This window comes from Chiloscyllium plagiosum, chromosome 4 (genome assembly GCF_004010195.1).
Source record: "Chiloscyllium plagiosum isolate BGI_BamShark_2017 chromosome 4, ASM401019v2, whole genome shotgun sequence".
NCBI classification, from domain to species: Eukaryota; Metazoa; Chordata; class Chondrichthyes; order Orectolobiformes; family Hemiscylliidae; genus Chiloscyllium; species Chiloscyllium plagiosum.
In genome coordinates, this window is record NC_057713.1 from 35,023,409 (window position 1) to 35,042,868 (window position 19,460).

The 19,460-nt window shown below is 41.4% G+C and overlaps 2 protein-coding genes across 5 annotated transcripts in view; one reads left to right on the top strand and one right to left on the bottom strand.

The window, feature by feature from the left end:
* arf1 (ADP-ribosylation factor 1) overlaps positions 1-12,729 on the top strand; it is a 23,779-nt gene extending 11,050 nt beyond the window's left edge. For both annotated transcript variants that reach the window (XM_043687945.1, XM_043687944.1), the window contains exons 3-5: positions 2,034-2,144; positions 5,590-5,714; positions 11,075-12,729. In XM_043687945.1, coding sequence (XP_043543880.1) covers positions 2,034-2,144; positions 5,590-5,714; positions 11,075-11,236 — 398 coding nt within the window. In that variant the 3' untranslated portion in view covers positions 11,237-12,729. The remainder of the gene's footprint in view (positions 1-2,033; positions 2,145-5,589; positions 5,715-11,074) is intronic.
* A 402-nt stretch (positions 12,730-13,131) lies between these two features.
* Positions 13,132-19,460, bottom strand: part of c4h1orf35 (chromosome 4 C1orf35 homolog) — a 34,478-nt gene continuing 28,149 nt past the window's right edge. For 2 of the 3 annotated variants that reach the window (XM_043687942.1, XM_043687940.1), the window contains 2 exons: positions 14,028-14,150; positions 13,144-13,227 (listed from right to left, as the gene is read on the bottom strand). In XM_043687942.1, the coding sequence (XP_043543877.1) occupies positions 13,182-13,227; positions 14,028-14,150 (169 nt within the window). In that variant the 3' untranslated portion in view covers positions 13,144-13,181. Of the gene's footprint in view, positions 13,228-14,027; positions 14,151-19,460 lie in introns of all 3 variants that reach the window. The other variant, XM_043687941.1, reaches the window with a different exon arrangement.

Genomic DNA, 19,460 nt, shown 5'->3' on the forward strand with positions numbered 1-19,460 from the left:
CCCAGATCTCTCTGTACTGCCTCTTTACATAAATTGATTCCATTGAGGTAGTAGTCTGCCTTCCTGTTCTTGCTACCAAAGTGGATAACCATACATTTATCCATATTAAACTGCATCTGCCATGCATCTGCCCACTCACCTAACTTGTCCAGCTCACCCTGTAATCTCCTAACATCCTCATCACATTTCACCCTGCCACCCAGCTTTGTATCATCAGCAAATTTGCTAATGTTATTGCTGATACCATCTTCTATATCATTAACATATATTGTAAAAGGCTGTGGTCCCAGCACGGATCCCTGCGATACCCCACTGGTCACTGCCTGCCATTCCGAAATGGAGCCGTTTATCACTACTTTGTTTCTTATCAGCCAACCAATTTTCAATCCAATCTAGTACTTTGCCCCCAATACCATGCACCCTAATTTTACTCACTAACCTCCTGGTCTATCCTTTTCCATTACTGTTTTAAAAGTAATAGAATTATGGTTGCTGGCCCCAAAATGCTCCCTCACTATACCTCAGTCACTTGCCCTGACTTATTTCCTAAGAGTAGGTACACCCACATACTGAATCAAAATTTTCATGTACACACTTAACAAATTCCTCTCCATCTAAACCCTTAACACTATGGCTGTATGGTTATTTTGAAACTTTTTGCATGTGAAATTATGGTAAAGAAATTTGGGACTATGTGCAAGAGGGGACAAAACAGCAATACTTGTTAATAGAATGAAAATAATTATTATGCGTGGTTCTGAAGTGTGCAACCTTTACTAGCTTAAAAATACTTTGTGCTATCAGATGACAATTTTGGCTTGATGGCTTCAGAATGGATTTTTTTTTTGACAGGTGTAGTAAGTATACAAGTTCAGCTTCAAATTGACATTCTGCTTTTAAAGAAGTCTTGAATATCATCCTGAGTAATGGGCTCATTTGTGGGATATGAGGAGGAAGTAGTTGCCCCTGATAGCTTAAGTGAATCTGGAAGGTCATGCTTGGAAAATTTTACATCCAAATAAAAAAACTAAAAAGCAGGAGAAATTCTGGTTTGGCAGCATTTATGGAGAGAAATAGAGTTCCAGTTGGACTACATAACTGGAGGCTGGAATATGATTTTTGTATGTTGACAAAAGTGGAAGGGGGGAGTAGAATACATGAGGCTACATTTCAATATCCTCCAAGATACTGCTACTAAATGCATTGTCCCTCTCCCATTCTCTGCATTCTGTAGGGACGGTTCCCTTGATGCTCTGATCTATTCTCTTTCATCATTCCTGACACATTCCCCCCCCCCCCCCCCCCCCCCTCCCACTGCAATTACAGAAAATGTAATGCTTGCGCATTTACCACCTGCCTCTTTGCTGTCCAAAACCCCAAATGCTGCTTAGTGGTGAAGCACTAGTTTACTGTACTACTTGCAATCTAGCCTGTTATTTGTTGCTCCCAATGAACTTGACTCTACATTGCTGAGACCAAACAAAGACTGGGTAGTTGCTTTGAGGAACACCTGCACTTTATCCATAAGAATGACCCTGTCTTTCCATTTACTTGCTGTTTCAAGACACTATTTTTGCTGACCTAACATTTGTTTCTTGGGCTGCTGCTTCACCGACTTCAGGAGTCAACATTGAGTTCGAACAACTTTTGAGTATTCACTGTCTTCCAATTTGATTTTTCTCCCTGTCCTTGTACCTTTGTTGAGAGCAAAATATTTGATTTATTCATCATGTTCCACTAGCATGTGTTCCAACTCTACTATCATGAGTACACCCTTTTTTTTTGTCTGTCTGTGGGTTTGCTCATCGTTTGTACCACTAGCAGTTGCTCCTCAGCCTTTAACAACAATTTTCCAGCCTGCTTCTTTTCCAGTATTGGACCTGACATTTAACTTTGTTTCCCTTTCAGCAGATGCTGCCTGGTCTGTTAAATTTCTCCAGAACTTTATTTTTTTTATTTCCGATCCCCAGAATCTGCAGTAATTTGCTGCTTTTCAAGTATATAATGATTTGTGTAATGTCCTGTTTTCCTAGGCTTCAACGTAGAAACTGTGGAATACAAAAACATTAGTTTTACAGTGTGGGATGTGGGTGGACAGGATAAGATCCGTCCACTTTGGCGCCACTACTTTCAGAATACACAAGGTATGTGCAGTTCGTGTTACTTTAGTTTTGATCTACTGACTTATCTTTTGGAGAGAGCCTAAATATTGAACGCTCTGCAATATTTTCCACACTTCGCTGATTGTCCAATTCATGCAAAGCTGTCGGAGACCGTCTGATCTTGCGGTTGTGGGCTTCATAATTATGGTTGCATGCCACTTCCTTTTAACCTCTTAAGAAACTGCACAGCTGCCAACCACAGGCCAACAGGACCACAGAATTTCCCGCGAGAGGAACTGAACAAATTTATTATCTAATTCAGCATTTTTTCTTTTCTCTCGTTTGTAATGAAGGCATTACTGGCATTTTGACTATTGCCTGTTGTCCTTGATCTGATTTGGTTCTCCTGGGGGCGGCACGGTGGCTCAGTGGTTAGCACTGCTGCCTCTCAGCATCAGGAACCCAGGTTCGATTCCACCCTCTGGTGACTGTGTGGAGTTTGCACATTCTCCCCATGTCTGCGTGGGTTTCCTCTGGGTGCTCCAGTTTCTTCCCACAGTCCAAAGGTGTGCAGGTTAGGTGAATTGGCCATGCTAAATTGCCCATAGTGTTGGGTGCATTAGTCAGGGGTGAACATAGGGGAATGGGTCTGCGTGGGTTGCTCTTTGGAGGGTCGGTGTGGACTTGTTGGGCTGGAGGGCCTGTTTCCACACTGCAGGGAATCTAATTGTTTCAGAGGTCATTTAAGAGTCAGTTACATTACTATTGGGGCCTAGGGTGACATGTAGACCAGATCAGATGAGGACAAAGCTTGTTTTGCAAAAGCATGTTAGTGAACCATCTGGGTTTTATCACCACTGGTAATGGCGATTTAGTCTCTGCAGAGGAACCTCGATTATCTGAACATGATGGGCAGGCACTTTTGTTCAAGTAATTAATTATTTGGTAAATTGATTTAAATGCCTTTACTCTGGGGCTTGGCGTTTTTCTGTTAAGTCCCGTTCCCGTTCAGTAGACTAGGCAGCAGCACACTGTGCACGAGGCCCCCTGTCCAACACTGACCCCTGCCTGCCCCCAAACCCCCCTCTGGCAGCTGGACTGGACATCAACAACAAAACACACTTTTTTTTACTGCAACCCTTTGACAGGTTCCACCTCTACCCTGTACAGAGCAATGTTGGAGAGATTCTGGAGGGGGGGGGTTTAGGGTACACCCTCTGTGTCGAACTCTAGGTAAAGTGGAGAGAGAGAGGGTGGACAGTCCATTTGGAGATGGTACCTGGGCTCCCATCAGTCCAGGACTGTTCTCGGCAGCATTTCAGGAAGCAGAGTTCTCTTAAGCAATGTAAACAAAAGATGCGATCAGTGTTGGAAACATGTCCCGATATAATGTTTCTATCGGGACCTCCTATCTTTTTGTATAGTCCAGTATTTGGATAATCAAGGTTCCTCTGTATTGGGTAGCTTTGAATTCCATATTTTATTGAATTTGCATGTCGCCATCTACCATGTTGGGATTTACCATGATGCTGTCACCTTCCCAAGCTTGCAATGAGTCAGAAACTTAATCCTTGTGACATTACCTTGCAAACCTGTGACTGTCACTGGATCAAAATCCTGGAATTTCCTTCCTAACAGCACTACATAATTAACCATAAAAAAGCCTTGCCAGTGATCACATATGAAAGAATGTAATGTTCACAAACAGTTCTGATTGGCAATCAGTAGCTTTCACTTGACACTTCGCAGAACAATGAGTAGTTTAGCCTTCAAAAGGTTATGCCTTTTTTGTTTTGAGCATTTTCCTTTTTTTCCTCAGGGATGGAGTTTCCTTGAGCATTTATGTTGCATTAAAATATCACACCCAGATCAGTTGTGAGGTGAATTGGGTCCAAGGAGTGATTCTCCACAACCTTTCCCAACTCTGATTTTTAAACCCATTAGTTAAGACTTTTGCTAGAGAAATGCAGGCAGGCAGTAGTAGAGACTGGTATCTTCACATTTTAACCTATCCATGGTTTGGGTATATGATGCTGACCCGTTAAGATGCCACTTTCAGTACCATTGAGGAATTTGTATCGCCATTTCTTCACACTCTCCCTGGGTCTGAATCCCTCCCAAATTGTGTACCTACAAAAATGAGTGGCTCAACAAGGAAGTTTATCAAAGGTAACTAGGAATGTGCAATAAATGCTGGCTCAACCAGTGAAATCACTTTCAATGAATTAACAAAAAATAACTAGAGCTCCTACCTTAAGCTGACTTAGTGCTACAACACTGGCATCAGCCTGGCAGAATGGAAACAACCAGTTATGTCCTGTCCATGAATAGGACACATCCAGTTTCTGCCCCATCTTTTCACTTGCATTGGCAAATTAGCCAAGTGGCACTTGTTTACAATTTCATGTCTTATGGGCTTTGCTCATAAGATCAACATTTGCCCAACTTCAGTTGCCCTTAAACTAAGTGGTTTGTTAGGTGATTGAAAGAAGTGGTTAAGAATTGATCACATTGCTGTGGGTGTGGACAAGACTGGGTAATATAGTGTTGATCTAATGACTGATAAATTCTTGTTCCACCCTGACTACTAGACACTTGTCTTCATTACAATCTTTTTCCAAACCTGCTCAAAATATCTTTGATTTCCAGAATTGGGTGCCCACTTGAAAAGGGGCAACATTTTTATGGTGTGGCATCAAGGAACCTTAGCAAAATAGACATTGAGAAGCAGAATTGTCATATCTACTCTTAAGATGGATGTGGTTGTTGGTCACTAATCAATGTCAGGAGGTTGTTGGTGTTCCTGAGGATAGTGTCCTTGGCTTTACCAACTTCTGGGATCATAAGTGGAGATATCTGCAGATGGCATGTTCACTGTATGCAAGGTACAGTGAAGCAATCTTTGGTGAATATGCAGCAAGGCATGACAGCACACTCCCTCGGCTGAAATGTGTAAGATGCACTGCAGAACTACCTAGACAAAGATGCCAGACCAGTAAGAGCTCCTTTTCCCTTTGACATTCAGTGGCTTTGCCATCAATACTTGGGAATAAGATGGTTAAACATTGATCAGAAACTGAACTGGACTAGTCAGAAATACTGTTGCAAAGTAAGTTGTCTTCAAGAGCACCTTCCAAATCTGTGGCCCATACCACTTGGAAAGATGAGGGGAGCAGATGTATGGGAACACCACCTGCAAGATCCCCTCCAAACCATTCTTCATTCTGACCTGAAACTATATTGTTACCTCACTGTTTCAGGGTCTAAACCATGGATCCCCCTCTGTAATATATGTATCTACACCTGAGGTGTACATTGGTTAAAAAAGGCAGCATACTATCTTCTCATCAAGGGCAATTAGTGATGAAACATGCTCATTTTGCTGCTCCCATGTTCTTTTGCAAATTAACAATTTGTTGTGCCATCACAAGAGGGCAGAGATGGGATGAGAAACCACCTTGCTGATCAACATTTGCTTGTATTCCAGGTTTGATTTTTGTGGTTGACAGTAACGACAGGGAGAGAGTGAATGAAGCTAAAGAAGAGTTGATGAGAATGCTATCTGAAGATGAGCTACGAGATGCTGTGTTGTTACTTTTTGCAAACAAACAGGTAAATTCCAGACTTGGAAAGAACAGTCAACACCGAGAACTTGACATTCTGGTCACACTGTTGAATGGAGCCAGACTCTTATTGCTTTGCTGCACAACCTGTGTAAACTTTATAGTTGTAAGGTTTAGTATGTTTATTCTGGTTTGAGCATGACAGCTAGTGTTCTCCTGTATCACATTGAATTATAAGATATATTAAATAGTCAAGTGTTTCAAATTCTGATTGCTAAGCTGACATGGTACCATTTGATTCTAATGTTGCTGCTTACATGAAGTTTGTTTACATATTAACTGCTGGAATGCAGTTAATGTTTTGCATCTATATGGCATGACTTAGCTACTGTGTGCCTTTTTGTCAAACTTTCCTCTTCACTGCCATGTTTAGATGGGCCTAGATTTGAATGGTTAGGAAAGAAATTGCAGGGATCCTAGCAAAGGGTATTTGTATCATCGACAGCCAAAGGTGAGGTGCTGGAGGACTGCAGGGTGGCTACTGTTGTGCCTTTATTTAAGAGAGGCTGTAAGGAGAAGCTTGGGAACTGCAGACCCGAGAGTCTGACATTAGTGGTGGGTATGTTGTTGGAAGGGATTCTGAAAGAGAATTAACATGCATTTGGAGAGGCAAGGTTTGATTAGGATAGTCAGTGTGATATCTTTTGTGGAAGACAGTGTCTTACCAACTTGAGTTTTTTGAGGACATAACCAAAATCATTGAGGGAAGAGCAGTAGACGTTGTCTACGTGGACTTTAGTAAAACCTTTGACAAGTTCTTGCATGGTAGGTTATTAGCAAGATTAGATTACATGGAATTCAGAGACCATACCACATTAGGTGGGCCAAATGGCCTAACTTGTCTGCTCTGCCATTCAATCATGGCTGATTATGTTTCTCAATCCCATTCTCCTCAACCCTTGATCCCCCTTGACAATAAAGAATCTATCTTAAATATACTGTGACCTGGCTGAAGAATTTTCACCTCATCGCTGTTCTAAAGGGTCTTCCCTTTTAGTCTAAGGCTGTGCCCTCCGGTCCCAGTTTCCTACCAGCGGAAACATCATCTGTTCTGTTCAGGCCATTCAGTATTCTAAGTTTCAAGTAGACCCCCCCCCAAAAAAAATTCTTCTAAACTCTATCGTGTATAGTCCCAGAGTCCTGAAACATTTATCATATGTTAAGCTTCTCATTCCTGGGACCATTTTGGTGAACCTCCTCTGGATCCACTCCAGGACCAGTACACACTTCCTGACTTATGGGGCCCAAAATTCTCACCAGTCTGACCAGAATTTGTATAAAGCCTCAGGAGAACATCCTGCTTTCTTATTCTAGCGAAATAAATACCAGCATTGTATTTGCTTTCCTAACTACTGACTCAACTTGCAAGTTTATTTTGAGAGAATCCTGGACTAAACTCCAAGTTCCTTTGCACTTCAAACTTCTGAATTTTCTTCCTGTTTTAAAAAAATAGTTCATGCATCTATTACTAATACTTCACTTTCCCACATCTTATTTCATCTGCCAACTTGCCCACTTTCCAAACCTGTCTGAATCCTTCTGCTGCCGCCTCAGTATTACCTGTCCCTCTATCTATCTATCTATCTATCTATCTATCTTCGTATCATCTGCAAACTTAGCCAGAATGCCCTCCGTTCCTTCATTTCAATCATTAATGTTTAAATGAAAAGTTGTGGTGCAAACACCTAGTCACCAGCTGTCATCCTGAGGAACCCTCTAATCCCCAGGTAATCTTTGCCAGGTAGCTAACCTTTCCGAGCTGGTACCTTGCATCTAATCCTATGACCTCTTACCTTGCTTAGCAGCCTCCTGTGCAGCACCTTGTCAAAGGTCTTCTGGAAGTCTGGATAGATAACATCCATTGGCTCTCCTTGGTCTGACTTGCTCGTTACCACCTCCAGAGTCTTTTAACAGTTTTCAGGCATGACGTCCCCTTGATGAAACTATGCTGACTTTGTCCTCTTTTACTATGCACTTCGAAGTATTCAGAAATTTTATCCTTCACAATGGACTGCAAGATCTTATCAACAATACGTCAGGTTAATCTGCCAGTAACTTCCTGCTGCCTTCCCTCTTTAAATGGGGTTACATTAGCAATTTTCCAGTCCTCTGGGACCCTCCCTGACTCCAGTGATTCCTGAGAGATCACTGAGGGGGGGGGGGGGGGGGAAGAGAGAAGAGTTGAAGTGTTCAGCCACGAGGAGACCGGATGCTGCCTTGCAGATCGTTTCAGAGAACATCTCTGGGACACCCACACTCGCCAATCCCACTGCCCTGGCTGAACACTTCAACTCTTTCCCCCCCCCCTCACTCTGTCAAGGACGTGCAGGTCCTGGGCTACCTTAAGACCCTGCAACCACACGGGATAAATGTGGATTTCAACAGCTTCCTCATTTCCCATCCCAGTCCCAAGCCTCTAACTCGGCCCTGCTCTCCAGACCCATCCACTTACTGCCCTGTCTGACCTATCATCTCCTTTACCTTTTTTTTTGTCTGACTGTCATTTTCCCAGCTGCCTCTCCAACCCCCCCCACCACCCCCTCCCATTTTTCTTATTCCTGACGAAGGCTTATGCCCAAAATGTTGATTCTCCTCCTCAGATGCTGCCTGACCGGCTGTGCTTTTCCAGCCCCACATTCTTCTTGGTAATGGCCATCATACTCACCTTTTGTCCTGACTTTCTTGAAATTTTGGTATATTATTCATGTTTTCCACTGTGAAGACTGACATAAGAACATGACTAGGAGCAGGAATAGGTTGTCCAGCCCTTTGAACCTGCTCTGCCACTCAATAAGATTATGACTGATCTTGTGGACTCCGTTCTACTTATCCACACTTTCACCATTTCTCTTACCTTTTTTGAAAAATAAAGGAATTATCTACCTTAGCTTTAAAAATGATTACTGAAGTAACATCGACTACTTCTCTGGGCAAGGAATTCCATAGGTCAACAACTCTCTGGGTGAGGAAGTTCCTTCTTGGTTCAGTTCTAAACCTGCTTCCTCTAATCCTTGAGGGTGTGCCCTCTTGTCCTAGTTTCACCTACAAGTGGAATCATTCTAACTTTGTTTTATTGATTTTTTCCCTTCATAATTTTGTTTCTACAAGATCTCCCTCATCTACCTGCTACCACTGTCTTTTTGCTCTCTCCTCTTGAATGGCCTCTTGCACCATTGTGCCATGGCTAGTTGGCTCATCCTCCCCACAGCCCTTTTCCTCATGCACACAGGGAGCAAGAATCTCCTACCTGTTGGATATGGTCAAAAGGTGAGTGTCCTCTACACCTGAACTTGGGATCCCCCTACCTGCCACACTTGCAAGCACCCCCTGATCACTAATTGAATTTGAATTACTTAATCTGCCAGATGTGACTGCCTCCTGAAACAAAGCGTCCAGGTAACTTGGGCCTGATGAAGGGCTTTTGCCTGAAATGTCAATTTTCCTGCTCCACTGATGCTGCCTGACCTGTGCTTTCCAGCACTACTCTAATCTGCAGTACCTGCTTTTGTCTAATCGCTACCTAGTTAATAAATACAAGTTTGAGTTAAATAACTTTTTTTTTCTACGGTCTTAATCAATTAATAGAGAAAAATACTTTTTTTAAACCAATCGACTTACCTTATCGACCCACCAGAGTCCTTTTGGGTTAGAGCGGGTGGGAGACACTACACATGTAGTGTCTCTGGTTCAGCCGCTGCCCAAATATATTGCTGAGAGTCCCTGGTTGCTCACCTTCCTGACAGCCTCATGCTCAATGCTCCCACGCTTCCTTCTGCTGGAACAACAATGGCGGGTCCTGATGCTAGAGGTGATTTTTTTTTTTTTTGGCTCACCTTCTGACGACAGCCTCCTACCGCAAAGTACTTATTCAGTTCCTCGGCCGTTTCTTCATTCTTCACTGCTTCTCCCACGTCATCTCCCAGCAGTCCCATTTTCAACCTTTGCCTTCCTTTTGCCCTTAATATCTAAAGAAACTTGTAATCTTTTTTAGATTACTGGCTAACTTGCATATTTGATCTTCTCCCTCTTTGCTAAATTGGACATAAAATTGACTTGACAGTAGGAGGTGGTGGTTTTTCAAACTGGAGGCCTGTGACCAGCAGTGTTCCTTGGGGATTGGTGCTGTGTCCAAATTTGTTTTGTCACTTTTATATGGACTGTTGCATTATTGCTAGATTGCAATCCAGTGACCCTGGTAATGTTCTGGGGACTCAGGTTCGAATCCCACCGTGGCACATGGTGTAATTTGAACTCTTAAAATCTGGAAGTAAGTGTTCTAGTGACTGAATTCACTGATGGTTGGAAAAAAAAAATCTGGTTTACTAATGTCCTTCAGGGAATCCTTACCTGCTCTAGTCTGAGACTCCAGACTCTTCAGGAAGGTGGTTGACTCTTAACTGCCCTCTGGGCAATAAATGCTGGCTTGGCCAGCAACACCCTCACCCTGTGAGTGAATCTTATCCAAAAAAAAAAAAATATATATATATTTTGGCTAAGATTTTAGGAAAGGTTAGTAAGCTTGAGGATGACCCCAAAATTGGTCGACTGTGAAGTAGGTTAAGAGTGCAAAGGGATCTTAATAAATTGGGGGAATAGGCTGAGGAGTGGCAGATGAGTTTAACTGGTATAAATGTAAGCTATTACATTTTGATAAAACAAACAAGGGTTGGACTTCTACAGTTTACAGTAGGGCCCTGGATTGTGTTGAACAAAGACCCAGGGGATCAAGTAGATGGTGCTTTGAAAGTTGTCACGGGAAGACACGTTGGTTAAGAACGTGCTTAGCACACTTGCCTTCAGGCCAATGATTATATCAGAGGAACCTTGATTATCTGAACGTTCTATCATCCGCCTGTGTCATTCGGATAATCGGTGAGTGTTTTGTCAGATGATCGCAGTTCCTCTAATTTTTACAGCATGTTGGTGTGGCTACTTTTGGGGTACTGTGTATGGTTCTGGTCAGCCTGCTAGAGGAAGGATATTATATTGGAGATAGTACAAACCTTCTAGACCTGCAACATCCTCAAATCTTTTCTTAACTATCTGGATCGATTGGGATTTTTTTCACTGGAGCATAGGATGTTGAGGAGTGACCTTTTTAGATAATGTGAATTTTGTGGAGGGTGTTGGAGGAGAGATGGCATATTTTAAGGTGAGGGGAGCAAGATTTAAAAGGGGTAGAACATGTGGAATAGTTCAGGTACAGTTAAAGATAAGATTTTGGATGGTATTTGAATAGAAAGAGGGTTATGGGCTGACCTTTATTGATCCAACTTGCCCATGTCAAAGGGTGTTTCCATGCTATATGATTGAATCTTAGATCCAATTCTGCATTTTTTTTTCCTCCAGGATCTGCCTAATGCAATGAATGCTGCAGAGATCACAGATAAACTAGGTCTGCATCAACTCCGTCATAGGACCTGGTTCATCCAGGCAACCTGTGCAACCAGTGGAGACGGCCTGTATGAAGGACTGGACTGGCTGTCCAGCCAGCTCAAAAGCAACAAATAATTTTTCCCCCCCTTCCTCCTTCCCCTTCCTGCCTGTCCCTTCTCCTTCCTGCTTCATAATGTAGTGTGGCAAACTGCTACTTTGTGGTATTGGGTGCCAGGAATCTGCTTCATTACATCCAATCACGAACTATAACATACTGTATGGGTGAGAAGTGCAGACATGAAAGGAAATATGCAGTTTCTTATTTAAAATGTGTATATATCGTCCCTTTTTGTAATGAGGCAGCTTCTTGCTACTCCTATGCAATATTTACCCTCATGGTTGTTCTTTGTTTTTCCTTCTTTTTGAAGGTTTAAACTGATGTGTAAATATTAAGTGTAGGAAAGGGATATACAAATAGACTAAAGTGGGAGGTGTTTGTATGCACCGAAGAGTGCAACGCACTGCAAAGTATGTTAGCAGATTTCATTTGTTAACTCTGGAACAAGGTTCCAAGGTGTGGGGTATGGCTTTTTGGAGGGAGGGAAGCTTGCATGTGACTTTCCTACTTGTTTTCCTCCTTGCCCGGATTTTGGGAGCGAAGGACTTTGAATTTTCTCAATTCTAACATACAGTTTTGAAGTGATTTTATGGATTCCAGTTCTCTTGCAATGTCCTGTGAGTTATTCTCAACGGTTGCAAAAGTATCCCTTTCCTAGACCTATGCAGGCTGGATTTGAAATCAGAATAAAATATTCTAACCCACTTTTCTGCCTTCTGAATAATTTGAAGTCCAATTTTCAAATGGTTTAATTTAAAATGAGTAAATACTGGTTAGTTATTTGATGGTGAAATGCTGGAGGTTCATATGAATTACAGGCCACTTAACTCATGAAAGCAAAATTAATTTTATCAGGGAAGAGGGAGTCAGTAACTGTGGCAACAATTCTTAAACTATTGAAGTGAAAAGACACAATTAGCCAAAAGTGTCTAATTGATAACTTGTTTGATTCGAGAGTTGTGCTGACTCTTCTCCTGCCTTGTGGCTCACCTGAGTAACTATAAACTGACCACAGCATGCTGGCACCATTGGGTCAGATGAAGAGCTTTTTGGCTTTTGTTAGCTTGTTCCTTGGCTAGTGTATACCAGATAGCAATGTCCAGTGAATGCACCTAAATCCCTTTCCCCACCTTCTGTTTTTCTTAGTGTGTTGAAGTTACATCTGAGTCATTCCATTTTTGGTGTTGAGCAAAGACCTGTTTCCATCAATTCCTGTTCCTTTTCCCTCGTGCTGTAGCACTGACTGTGGAGTTCAAGGCAAGACCCAGCCACCTGATACGTGAATACTGCAAGGACCTGGTTTGCCAGCAGTTTTTTTCCCCTATCGTTACCTTAGTTAAGGCTGAGAAGTGTGGACAGTAATACCTGGGTCTGATCAGGTTGGGATATTGCTGTGAAGTTAATCCTTTCATTACATACACTACTAATCAAATGTTTTGTATACTTGTTTCAATTTATTTTGATGAGCACTGTAATTAAAGCTGTTAGAATAAAATCTAAGATTCCTTAATTTTTGCTCCTGCACTTGCCTAGCATTATTTTAAAATGCAGTGAGATACTTACAAATTTTAAATACTACACAAGTGAGAAAGATGTACAGAAAATCTTAATTTCTTTAACTGTACACTATTTAAATAAAAGCTCACCTGGGCTGCTATTGAAGCAAATTGTGTCAATTAGCATAGCAATCAGGATCAGAATATCTCCCATTTTTGGTGACAATTGACCAAGAGTGGCAAAAGTGTGTACAAATAGTTTATTTAACTTCATTGTGTTTGCATAAATATTTACAACTTGAGTGCTTAGCCACTACAGATTAAGAGAATGTTGTATAAACATTTCATACCTACAAACACATTTGCAAATTAAGTTCAGTTGTTATGCCACTTAAGAGTCAAATCATGATCTTCATTCTTTTGTCTGCTGATTTAGAAGTTCCACTCTCCCCCAGAAGAATCCATGTTATGCTGTTGTCTTCTGCTCAGATGAATGGTATTTCCTGGAAAATCAGTGGGTTAGAAGATGATAGAATAAGATACTTCTGAATTTTTGCAGTGTGGCCCCATTCTAATATTTAAATTGTGCATTAAGACAAATGTCAAGCGGTCAAAGTACAAAATTGTAACAATTTAACACAAAACTCCTGATTGGTCAAGATACACTCAAACTGGTTGCTTTGCTTGAATATAATCCTGAGGGAATACTGTGGGGAGGGGGGAGAACTGGCTGTGGTAAATAGAATCATTTCTCTCCATTACTGGAAAAGCTCAGCAGACCTGTTTTTTGAGCATAAGGATTATTTTGTAAATGAATTTCAAAAGAATCCCTCACTATTGGTAGTCTGGAGTACTGCTTGGAGGGGAAGCTCACAATGTAATTTCTGCCACAAAGTTTGGAAATGTGGTTTAAAATCACAGGACCAAATACTTGCACTGGTTACAGCAGAGGTTAGTGTAAAACTCATTTACATTAAGTGAACCAACATGCCTCAACATTTTTTAAAAAAAAACAAATCCTAATCTGACATGCTAACTATTGCAGAGTTAAAGTGATGTTGCCTTTTGTAAACTAACCCTGATCTGTTCAGTGAACTATTATGGCTGGTTAGAATGAGAATTGTGGTTCATCTAGGAACTGCCATCCAGTGACACATTTCTTATTTCGCAACTTAAAAGATCCTTTCCGAGTGACAGCATTTGTTTGCTCGCTCCCAATTAAGATGCATTGGGTGATTCTTTCCTCCTCCTTCCTTCTCCCTCTACCCCTAACCCCCTCTCTTTCCGACCCCCCCCAGCCCATTCCATCCACCTGTCGCGATGGCTTGACACCCGTGGTGGTGACTTTGTTCGGTTCTTGTGCTTTTTTCTCTTCTTTTCCTTTTTCTTCTTTTTGCTGTTTTTCTGTTTCTTGTGTCGTTTCTGGCCCTCAAACCTAGAGTTTGGGATCAACAGACTAGTAAAACTGAAACATATACAAGCTCATGCAGATCTGATCTGAAATTAAAACACCAGCCCAACCACCACTTTAGAACATTACTGTCTGACTAACCAGGCTCTCAATTCCTTCTTGAAAGCACTTATGTGAAAACAAGCTTCATATCCTCTGCATACCCTAAAGTACCTTTAGAAGCCACCACTTTAACCTAACACTCCTGAGGCTTAGAGGGGTGTTAGCATTGCAGGATGTGGGGTGCATTATTTTTGCCTCCAAATACATTTCAAAGTTGTTCCCTCTCTTGCTAATCTTTGCTGGTTTAATTATTTTAGTTGATTATTTGGGTGACTTAGTGTTGGGTTTTCAAAAAGGGACTGAATTCTTCCTGTGTAATAGTAGACTGAGGCAGTTTATCAGTCTGCTCCTCTGCCTAGCTAAAAATTGCCAAAGATCTAATCTCCTTTTCTGTGCTAATTTCACGATCTAATGTACCTGAAGAGGAGGCATGCAGTGTCCACGAACACTCACAAAGCAAAGGAGTCAGCATCATCGTGGATGAAATATCATCTTTACTTTCCCAACACTAATCTCTCTCTTCCTTCACTTTTGTTGTTGCATTGCCCCTGGTAGGCTGTACTTGTAATTGACTAACTGAACAAACAGGATTTTTAAAATACCCAGTGGGGGGGAGAAAAAGCACTTACCCTCTTTAACTCTGTGGCAGTATCTACCTCAGCCCCACCCACTCCAGCTATATAATATTTCTGCATAGATTGGATTAGAAAATTATCTACTTAAAGGGAGAGATGACAGTTTATGCAGAGTGCAGCTAAAACTATTGGCTCAATTCATGCATCAGCTGGGAATGCCATGAAAGTTCCCTTCTCAATCTCTTCCCTTGCCTAAGGCATGTGACCCTCACATTAGTCCAACTCAGAGACAACTGGTGGGTCTATGACAATTTTACCTATTGAAGTTTAACTGGATTTTTGAAATTCATACCTGGGTGTCTCTGGAGAAGCAGCATGCAGTGTCTAACAACATTCTTAATGTCTTCTAAGAGAGGTGGACATTGTGGAGGTGGTGTGCTTTGCCTCCCCTTAGAAACTTCATTTTGATTTAGGTCCCTGCAACCCCACATTACTCTTAAGTGGTTTTGTATGCAAATGAATTGACTGGAAAACACTAGATTTACTAGTGGTCGTTGAGGGAAAATACCATAAGTGATTTGGTAATGTGGGAAAACCTGTTCAGTTGTGCAACAGTACTTCTGGACATAACAGGAGGGAAAAAAAAGGGGATAGAGGGTTCATGAGGCACAGTGGTAGTGTGCCTATTTCTGCTCCAAAGGTATGTAATGACTGCTGAATAGATCGAGAAAAGTGGAAAAACTGCTGTGCTCTTCCTCAATGGAGTGCTGGCTTTTGGACAGAGCAAAGGGCCATTAGTACAAACATCAGTTTCTGCTATTTCCTAAGGTATAGATTTACTATAAAAACCTTGTAAATCTCAGTCATCTGCTCCTTAACTCAACATAGGAATCAGTATATTGACCGATGGAGCAGAGGATTAATCTTGTTTTCATGGGAAGATAAAACCGAAGGTAATGTTAGTTTCATGCAGTAGCAAAGCTCTAAGTGGCTTTGTTAAAATGACTAAGTCACACTATAGAATCTTGTATTCTGGGTATCTACTGTTGTTTGGCTCTAATTCCAAGAGTGCATGAATTGTAGAGATATTCACCCGAGTCCTTTTCCTTACCAAAAAGTAAGGAATGGCTTTGGCTTTTCATTTACAAGGAAAAAGGGTAAAATGAAAAATAATGTATTTCTGGGGTTGTATGTAACAGACCTGGAGACTGAAGATCTTAATATGGTTTTTAGACAGTTTCCAAAAAAAAAATGTTAAAGCCAACAAGACAGTGTCACTATTTGATATATTTAAGATGAATAGTCAATTATGTAGTTTGAGGGGTTATTAAAAGAATCATTTCAAGAAAGAAATTCCAGAGTCTGTTTTAATGTTTAAGGTATATTATGCACTATTGTTATGCAGACAGTCCTTTGGTTTTGACACATGTTCAATTTTGAGGAAATGATTCTTTTTGAAGATCTTCTGCATTACAGAGAATGGAAGATTACAAGTACTGACGAGTGAAGGGCATCTAGTAGTAGAAGGATAAGTTGCTGCAAGACATTTGGGTGAAACAGATGGGGCCAAGGCCAAATATAACAATGGTAGACAAAGAAAATAGTAGCTATAAACTTAAGGCAGTCCAAAAGTATCATAGTTGCTGCTGGTTATGCTATACTAGATTGTCAAACACTGGCACCTCCACAGAGTCATAGATGTACAGCATGGAAACAGACCCTTCAGTCTGACCCATCCACGCCTACCAAATATCCCAATTCAATCTAGTCCCACCTGGCAGCACCCAGCCCATATCCCTCCAAACCCTTCCTATTCATATACCCATCCAAATAAATGTTGCAATTGTACCAGCCTCCACCACTTCCTCTAGCAGCTCATTCTATACATGTACCACCCTCTGCATGAAAAAGTTGCCCCTTAGGTCTCATATCTTTCTCCTCTCACCCTAAACCTCTGCCCTCTAGTTCTGGACTCCCTAACCCCAGGGAAAAGACTTTGTCTATTTATCCTATCTATGCCCCTCATAATTTTGTAAACCTCTATAAGGTCACCCCTCAGCCTCCGGTGCTCCAGGGAAAACAGCCCTAGTCTGTTCAGCCTCTCCCTCTAGCTCAAATCCTGACAATATCCTTGTAAATCTTTTCTGAACCCTTTCAAGTTTCACAACATCTTTCCGATAGGAAGGAGACCAGAATTGCAGGCAATGTTCCAACAGTGGCCTAGCCAATGTCCTGTATAGCCACAACATGACCTCACATGTCCTGTACTCAATACTCTGACCAATAAAAGAATGCATACCAAATGCCTTCTTCACTATCCTATCTACCTGCGACTCCACTTTCAAGGAGATATGAACCTGCACTCCAAGGTTTCTTTGTTCAGCAACACTCCCTAGGACCTTACCATTAAATCCTGCTAAGATTTGCTTTCCCAAAATGCAGCACCTTGCATTTATCTGAATTAAACTCCATCTGCCACTTCTCAGCCCATTAGCCCATCTGGTCAAGATCCTGTTGTAATCGGAGGTAACCCTCTTCGCTGTCCACTACACCTACAATTTTGGTGTCATCTGCAAACTCACTAACTGTACCTCTTATGCTCGCATGTAAATGACAAAAAGTAGAGGGCCCAGCACCGATCCTTGTGGCACTTCACTGGTCACAGGCCTCCAGTCTGAAAAACAACCTTCCACCACCACCCTCTGTCTTCTATCTTTGAGCCAGTTCTGTATCCAAATGGCTAGTTCTCCCTGTATTCCAGATCTAACCTTGCTAATCAGTCTCCCATGACTAAGTTAAAAATCACACAGATTATAGGCCAGCAGGTTTCTTTGAACATATAAGCTTTCAGAATACTATTTGGAGTACTATCTGGTGTTTTGTGATTTTTATACTAGATCATGGTTGTATTTCTAGTGTGTAGTGTTAATTGGCTGATTTGTTATTTGGAACCCCTGGACAAAGAAGAATTGGGTGTAAGAATGAGAAAGCTCATCTGCATTCAACACAAGATAATACTTCATTTCCATCTTTAAAGAGTGGTTCTCCCCTGTGATATTGCAGGGTCACATCATTTCAGGAAACAGTGATGCCAGTCAGAGTGACATACTATTACTGAATTAAGCCTTCGACAAAAAAATCCCAAGTGTTCAGATATAGGAATGATAAAATGTTTGTATCCAGTAAAATGTTCAAGTTGCAATTCGTAAGACACAGGATTCTGATTTCCTCTTGAGGAATTCTCACAGAGATCCAAGTGTTGCTAACCTCTCCGGATAGGAGTCTCGACTGATTAGAGATGATTTATATTAAGATTGCAGCAAAAGTTGATTGGGAAGGACCTTAATTCAACAAGCGTTGTGGGAAGGGTTAGCTGCCCTGGTGTGGAGAGTCAGAGCCCATGATCAGAATCAAATAATTAGGTTCAACATACAACCAAGAGGTGACCACTCAGCTCTTTAACTAAGTTCTGATTTTAACCTCCAGTCTACACTCCTGAATTTATCATCTTGGTAATCAACAATCTAGATATTTTTTTACGGCAGAGGTAAATATTCTGCGTCCACTGTCTTTTGAGTACCTTCCAAACATTCAACCAAAAAAAAAATTTTGCATGTCTTAACTAGGCAGCCCCTTATTTTCAAACTATGACTTCCAGTTCTAGATTCTCCCCCAAGAGGGTGGTATATGTATGGAATGAGTTGCCAGAGGAAGTGATAGAGGAGAGTACAATTACAACATTTAAATGGGTATATGAATAGGTAGGGCCAAATGATGATAAACGGAACTAGGTCAGATTGGGAAGTCAGATTTGTTTCTCTGCTGTATGAGAGGATTTGAGAGGATAAGGCCTTGCTTGTCTAACCTTTCCTCAAGCAATCCACTTATTCCAGGTATTAGTCTAGTAAAGTTTCTCTCAACTACTTCCAATGTATTAACACCTTTCCGTAAGTGCAACGGCCAGTACTATACATACTATTCATACAGTCTTAGCAATGCAAATTTTAAGTATAGCTGAAACATAACCTCCTTATTCTTGCATTGAGTTGCCCTCACAATGAAACATAACATTTGATTAGTTTTCCAGATTATTTGCCATATCTGCACAGTAACCTGTGATTCATTAACTCGTTCACCGAGATCTCTGCATCCTCTCATTATTTAGATAATAAGCTGCTTTTATAGTCTTTCTACCAAAAAGGACAGTTTTACACTTTGCCACATTGTACTCCATTTGCCCACTTGATAGATCCCTTTGTAGGCTCCTTATCTTCTCTTCACAACTCATTTTCCTACTTATCTCTGTCCATCAGCAAACTGAACTACCAAACCTGCAATCCCTTCATCCCAATCATTGTAGAGTTGAGGCCCCAGCAATGACCGTTATGGCAATCTCATGACATCTTGCAAGCCTAAAAAAGATCAATTTACTCCTACTCTGCTTCCCTTTCACTAGCCAATCTTACTCCCTATACTATGAGCTTTTATCTTCCAGAATAGCTTGATGTGGCACCTGATCAAACACCTGGAAATCTCAAATACAACACAGGTACACTATTCTTTATCCAAAAAGCTATGAAGTTGCTTTTCGTGGTGTGTGGAGCATCAGTCATGCCTGCGTAATAAGGTTTGTTTGGTGGTCGAAGTTCACACCCAC